This window comes from Chlorocebus sabaeus, chromosome 1, assembly GCF_047675955.1.
Source record: "Chlorocebus sabaeus isolate Y175 chromosome 1, mChlSab1.0.hap1, whole genome shotgun sequence".
Classification (NCBI taxonomy): domain Eukaryota; kingdom Metazoa; phylum Chordata; class Mammalia; order Primates; family Cercopithecidae; genus Chlorocebus; species Chlorocebus sabaeus.
In genome coordinates, this window is record NC_132904.1 from 129,890,935 (window position 1) to 129,897,865 (window position 6,931).

The 6,931-nt window shown below is 46.0% G+C and overlaps 1 protein-coding gene across 6 annotated transcripts; it reads right to left on the reverse strand.

The window, feature by feature from the left end:
• Positions 1-1,480: 1,480 nt before the first annotated feature.
• On the reverse strand, positions 1,481-6,922 carry THYN1 (thymocyte nuclear protein 1). Of its 6 annotated transcripts, none has more exons than XM_038004968.2 (8): positions 6,820-6,922; positions 6,362-6,438; positions 4,675-4,853; positions 3,532-3,600; positions 3,085-3,177; positions 2,417-2,512; positions 2,056-2,206; positions 1,481-1,734 (listed from the first exon to the last, which is right to left on the reverse strand). In XM_038004968.2, the coding sequence occupies exons 2-8, from the start codon at positions 6,402-6,404 to the stop codon at positions 1,688-1,690; spliced, it is 678 nt and encodes a 225-aa protein (XP_037860896.1). In that variant the 5' UTR covers positions 6,405-6,438; positions 6,820-6,922; the 3' UTR covers positions 1,481-1,687. The 6 variants fall into 6 exon arrangements, with proteins under 6 accessions (XP_037860896.1, XP_037860894.1, XP_037860898.1 ...); XM_038004966.2 differs by having other exon boundaries at positions 6,362-6,421; positions 6,820-6,906; XM_038004970.2 differs by lacking the exon at positions 6,820-6,922 and adding an exon at positions 6,745-6,763 and having other exon boundaries at positions 6,362-6,421.
• Positions 6,923-6,931: the final 9 nt, after the last annotated feature.

The window sequence follows — 6,931 nt, forward strand, 5'->3', positions numbered from 1 at the left end:
GGCACTTCTCCCTCTATGGCTCTGTGCTGGGGCCTATGGTAGCAAAGTTGTTTAGTGTCCTTTTTCTGCCTCCCCTGGAAATGACAGACATTATTCTCCTATTGGCCTCCGTTCCCTTTATAGAAAGACCAAGCAGGCCCCACTGGCCAACAGGTACAGTATTTGGTAGTCGGAGTTCTCAGTAATTCGGAAAGTTTAGGAGTTGGTTCCTGTGTCACCTTTCAGTTAGTGTGGGAAAGGAAGACTCCTGTTTTCCTGAGATCAGTGCAGTCTCAGGCCTTTGACAGGGCTCATGGATCAGAGCTGAGACTGGAGGGAGAGGCATTTGGGGTAGCCTGGGAGGGTGACGGGGGGCAGCAGAACCAAGGAAGGCAAGGTGGTTTCCCCCACGCTGGGTCCTGTGTTCAGGTGCGACGCACAATCCTCATGGGAACAGGACCACCCATGCGCTGCCCTTGATGATCAAGGTTGGGGCTGAAGTGGGTGAGGGAGGCAGGTTCTGGGTTCCTTGCCTTTTCAGAGCATGAGGTCAGCTCTGTATGCCTCCTTTTCCTAGCTGAGATTCTAACTAGAAGCGGTTGTCAATTCCTTTGCCTCCCAACTGACAACACACGTTCATTTTCCAACCTTCCTAACATCTTAAACCTTTCTTCTGGGAGAACTAGAAGGTAGAATTTGCTTTGATTCTCTCAGGCGCTGTGCACAAGCCAGGTCTTCTGTTTTCTCTTACTCTACCCACAGTCTTGCCTTCTCTATCCAACTGTGAAGGTGAGGGGAGGCTCCTGTCCCCCTCTCTTAAGGTCCCCAAACCTGGGAGTGCATAGGTACTAAATCAAGCAGTGCAACTTGTAACTAAGCAGCTGCAGTGTTTACATGTTTCTTAATGTGTCGTCTTTTCAATGGCTGTATTTTAAAAGAAGAACATTTGTTTTAATGGTCTTTCTGATTAAAGGAAGCCCCTGTGGCTGTGGAGGCGTTGTGCCCATGGTCCACCAAGCTCTGTGGTCTCTTCCGTCTTACATGGTCCCATCTCTGACACTCGGGGAAAGACAAACCCCCGCCCTGATTTCCCTACATAGTGCCTGTGCTCTCCCTGTATAGCTCCTGGTGGAAAATGATGAATACTTCATTAGCCACCTGTTTGAGACAAGCATATGGCTGAGAGATGAATTCAGTTCTTATCCCTATCTGGCAATTTACCTGGAACTGCTCATGGGATGGTTTAAACCTCTGTGGGAGCCAGATGATGTAAGGGGCAGGTGAGCAAGGCTGGTGTAGAAAGAAGAGATTCCAGTGGGTGTTACCAGACTGAGGGTCTCAGCCCTACATCCTGCAATTTGCTACAGAACTACTAGTGATCGTGAAGACAGACGGCGGAGGCAGCCTCGCATCTTGGAGCAGCCAGAGGAGCCCGCCTGGAGGTAAGAGGTCTGCAGCGCGGGGGTATCCCACTGCACTCAGTGTGGTTTTAGAAGAAAAGTTTTTCAACTTTGATATTATTTTATTGAAAAAAGTACACAAAAACTACTTAGCTACACAAGCCCAGGTGAGCATAACAAGCCCCCCCCCCCCACACCTCCTTTTGTCTTGGAGTAATTTCTTTTGTCTTGGAGTAATTTCTTTTGTCTTGGAGTAATTTCTTTTGTCTTGGAGTAATTTCTTGCCCATTCCAGCAGTAATATCTCAGTTAACTTGGTTCCTTTTCCTCCAGGCTCAAAACAAAATCAAACTCTTCTATTAAAAAAAAAGGAAAAAGGAAGAATTAGGTATTAATGTCTCCTCTTGAACAGGAAAGTTGTGCCAGGCACAGGTACATTTTACGTGGTGCTAAGGCGAGCAGTCCTTCGTTCAAAACTATTTACCAGGTGCCAAGCACTGTAGAGTACTGGGTAATACTAACAGGTAACTCAGGCCACATTCCCTCCCTCATGGATGTTACAGGTGAGGATGCTGACAGAAAGGTGAAGTACCATGCCCAAGTTTCATCAGCTAGTAAGTGGGAATTCATGAGGTCATGCTGGTATACGGACGATATAGGAGAGGGCCCACTCTTACCTTGGGTCAGGGGTTGGATTGATAATCTCTGGCGACTGAAGAGAGTCATATTTTTTAAGGGGCCACCAGTAGCTTTGTGAGCTTGATGATAGGATTTGAGCTCAGCCAGCGGAATGAAACGCTTCATCATCCGAACAAACTGTACATCCACCTATGTGACAATAGTGTACATGATAGAAAGATGTGTCTAGGCTGACTCTGCCCACTGTATTTTTAACCGCCTGCAGGAAGCTCCTGTCTCGTCAGTATCACCTCATCTGAGTAAGTGTCGGGCTGTGTACCTTGACCTACAGTCAGCCCAACCGTCTTCCTCCCCTTGTTCATCCTTCCCCTGTCATGAAATGGAAAGCAGAGTCTTTACCATGGACCACTTAGGGTTGTCCTCTTTGCTAGATGGGTCATAATGGGGATTGTTTTTCTCAAACTGTGTGTGGTCTGGGTAAGCCTCTTTCACGATCTGAAACCAAAACAAAAGTGTTGAATCATTTGCCTGCAGTCAGCTCCACAGCCAATCTTTAATCCATATCCAACTTTGATTTCTTACCCTGAACATTCTTACCCCATCTGCCTTGCTGTAGAGCCAATGGGGGCTCAGAAATTTGGAAATAATATAAAGTCTAATATATAGACTAGGAAATCAACTCTGTTTTTACAAAAATCTTAAAAATATGCTCTAAAAACAAACGGCAAAGGTTATTACTGGTACCACTGTTTTTTTCCCACCTGCACAGTTAGTAATTTTATCCTGATAAGCTTGGAGGAGCTACCATCAGGCCTGTTCTCAAGTGAGATCAAGACTTAGAGGTGGAGTGAAGTCTGCTGGTGGGACCTGAAATGAAGGCCTGCTTTGTTTTCAGTTGTTGTTATATAGGGACGGGCCAGGGAAGTTTTTCCCTACTCCCGTACAAGGGGGATGGCGTGGGGGGGAGTGTACTTTTTTGTTACCTAATTAAGGTGTATCCCTTTATATCTACTTAAGTTAGTCTCCCTGGAGGGAAAGGGATTCACACCAAAACCTGTCCAACTAACCTTCATAAGTCCTGCGATGCCTGGCTCTTTGCAGTTGCTATGGTAGAAGAAGGCTTCTTCTCCTAGCTTCATGGCTCTAAGGAAGTTCCGAGCCTGTCTCAGGGGAGAAGAAAGAGTAACTATCCTCCCATCAGCTGGAAAGGTCTAGCTTTTAGCAGACATCAAGTCTGCTTTTAATAGATGGGTTTTTCTTGTTTGCACTTCTCAATTCATTAGAAAGTCCTTCTCCTTTGCCAGGACACCCAGACTTTTACCAGGACACTGGCCAGAACACAGGCAAATTGCAAATTTCATGCGGCATACTTAAGGCATTTTTAAATACATTATCAGGTTTGGTTCTGAAAAAGGCAGCCTTGGCCAAGAGGTTCTGCTACTGAATAAGTCATGAGGAGGAGGCAGGCATTTATCCCACCTGGCTCTCAGGGAACCTCCTCCTTACCCTCTTACCTGGTAGTTACGAACACCATCCCAGCATGTTGTCTGTCTGGGCTGTGCTTTGAGATCCTCAATGCTGAACTAGGCAAGAGAAAATAAATTCAATCATTAAACAATCCTTGGCCAGTTAGTAAGCATATATGGAAGCAGACAGTTCTTTCCCAACAGTGAGAGGGACCACTGGCTATAGAGGAAATATGCAGTTCACTGGGAAGTGGCTCCACAGAGACACTTCTGTTGGGTGAATGTAAGTAAGCCTTGTGTTACCTTGTTATCCTTGCTAATTATGAGGATTAGCTGAATGGATAATCTAGATGATAAAGTAATCTGCTGGATACCTGCATTTCACTTTATATTTCTTCTATAATATTTCTGCTTATATTTTTCCCAGGCTATATTAAATTCCCTGAAATATACATCAACTGTTGGCAGGGAGACACCTAGGAGCATGGCAGGTGGTCAGAGAAAGGTAACCTAAGATTGAGGTTGGCAAACGACAGCCTTCAGGGCAAATCTAACCCCATGCTGGATTTTGTGAATAAAGTTGACCTTTAACACAACCACAGCTGTTTATGTATTATCTCTGGCCACTCTCCTACAAGGGCAGGGTTGCAACACAGACTAACAAGCACAAGCCTACGAAATTTACTATCTGGCCCTTTGTAGCAAAAGTTAGCCAACCCCTGCCCTAGATAGGTTCATAAACCAGTTGATGATAATAAACCCTGTCGATTTTATTCATTTTTACCTTTTTCCTACCCTTCAAAGAGAAGCTGGGGATGGAACCCCATTTAAAAACCACCATGAGGCCGGGCGCGGTGGCTCAAGCCTGTAATCCCAGCACTTTGGGAGGCCGAGATGGGTGGATCACGAGGTCAGGAGATCGAGACCATCCTGGCTAACACGGTGAAACCCCATCTCTACTAAAAAAATACAAAAAACTAGCCAGGTGAGGTGGCGGGCATCTGTAGTCCCAGCTACTCGGGAGGCTGAGGCAGGAGAATGCTGTAAACCCGGGAGGCGGAGCTTGCAGTGAGCTGAGATCCGGCCACTGCACCCCAGCCTGGGCGACAGAGCAAGACTCCGTCTCAAAAAAAAAAAAAAAAAAAAAAAAAGACCACCATGAAGGGACTGGAGACAGGTCAAGGATCTCACCTTCACATCTACACCTTTCTCTAGTCGGCTCTCTGGCTCTGACTTCATCAGCCAGTGGCTGCTTAGATTCTTCACACAGTTTTTAGTGGCTGAAGTCTTCTGAGGGTTGGAGTCCTCCACTTCAGCTAATGCCTCACCTGAGTTCTCAGTTTTGGTGCGTTTTCCTGAGAGTCCCTTGTCTGCAACAGGAGAAGCAAAAGAAAAGATCATGCTTGTTAGAGGCAATGTTTCATAATGGAAAAAGCTTACGCTTTGGAGTCAGGCCTGGATTCAAACCATGGATCCATTACCAGCTGCAGGACCTTAATCTTACCATTAAGAAGCTTTTCTTATCTATAAAAATTAGACAAGAATACCTACCTTACAGGATATCTTCTGGGTTATGTATTCAGTAGGATAAGAACACCTTACAGGGCTGTTCAGGATTAAAGGTCCTGACAGTAGTCAATGTTTTCCTTTCCTCACTCTCTCTTCTATGCCTTTGCATAGGAAAAAGGAAACTAAGCACCTACTTGCAACTATTTTGAAGCTTAAATGAGATAATACAAAAGGCCTAGACAATGCCTGGCATTACAATAAATGCTCAATAAAAGCATTATTATTCTCATCTCATGCTTCTTCCCCTCTTGCTCACTGTGGCTCATGGCCCGTCTCCTTTCTGCTCCTTGAAGGTGCCAATAACAGTTGAAAGAAACAGTTCATTCAGGACATTGTAGAAATGGTGATGATTCGATTTCATCCCAAGACAATTAGAATGTGCCTGGAACACAGTAGGCATTCAGTAGCTAAGTTTGATTACTATATGACAGGGCCCAAGGTCTGTGTGTTACCCTAACTTTAACTCGGTTTATCTACATAACCTGTGAGATGTACTCTTCATCTGGGAAGCATGCTCCAGATCACACATCCGGTAATGGCGGAGTCAAGATATGAGGTCAGCACCTGTCACTGAGGTCTGTCTGAATAACTATACTGCCTCTGAATTCAGTCAAAGTCCCTACATCAATTGTCATTAAATATTATTTATGGATATCTAATATTCTGAACCCAGTATACCTTCCTAACCTAGTTTCCTGATGGCCCCTTAGGAGTTAACAGGCACACTGCAAACACCACATATTGATACATAACTGCAATGTACTGCAGTGTATCTGGAACCCCTGTCATTACCAAAAAAGGTACTTCCTGCACCTTCCAATGTTCCTCCTCCTCCATCCACTTAAGAGTGCCATCCATCTTTGTGAATATAAAAACGACCTCACGTTTTCTTAGTACTAAACTTTGCCCATGGAAAGTCTCCCATTCTTCAATGCTGGGCTCAAATTACACGTCCTTCTCGAGGCCTTCCTGTGATTCCTCCCTCCACAACTGTAGCAATCCATTCCCCTGAACCCCATCACGTTTGCAGTTTACCCGCCACCAGGGGATTTCTGTTCTTTAGCGCGCCACCTGGTATTGCAAACAGTCTTTGTGCGTCACAACCATTGCCTGAATAAACAAGAAAAAGTAACTCTTAAGTAGGAGCTTGGTGAGACACGCAAAGATGGAAAGTGATTAAGGATAAGTTAATAAAAAATCACAAAGGGGTCTCTCAACAAGCAGGGAGTGAAAAATGAAGAGTATTAAACACGTTCTTCGAGAAAGGTTCTTTCTTGGGCTGCCTTTGTGCAGCCTGGGGGCAGCTCACCTGAACCAGAAGTCCCAGCCAGCCTCTTCCGAGGTCTCGACATGGTCACCCTGCAGGGGACTGAAGTGCAGAAGATTCTGGAATCAACGGAGATACAAGAAAGAATGCTAATGTCCTCCAAAACCCGCGCAGAGCGAGATGGGGGCAACGAGAGGCAGCCTAGAATGTCTCCAACTTTTGCGAAACACAGACACTGTGTTGAGCCCCTCAAATCCTTCCCTCCGTTATCTGCGCCATTTCCGTCTCGCATAACCTGCCCCTAAACTCTTCTCGCTTCTTTGCTTGGTCCTCATCCAGGGACCCCTCTCTCAGTATGCAGTTCACTGGGAAGTGGCTCCACAGAGACACTTCTGTTGGGTGAATGTAAGTAAGCCTTGTGTTACCTTGTTATCCTTGCTAATTATGAGGAGCAATTGAATGGACAATATAGATGATGAAGTAATCTACCGGCTACTAACCCACCACTCTGCAGACGTGACCGCGGTCCGCCTCCCCCGCGCCGGAGGCTGTGCAGCGTAACCCCGCGGCGCTAGGTGGGCGGTGCGACTCTGCGGCGCCGAGGCCCCGAGG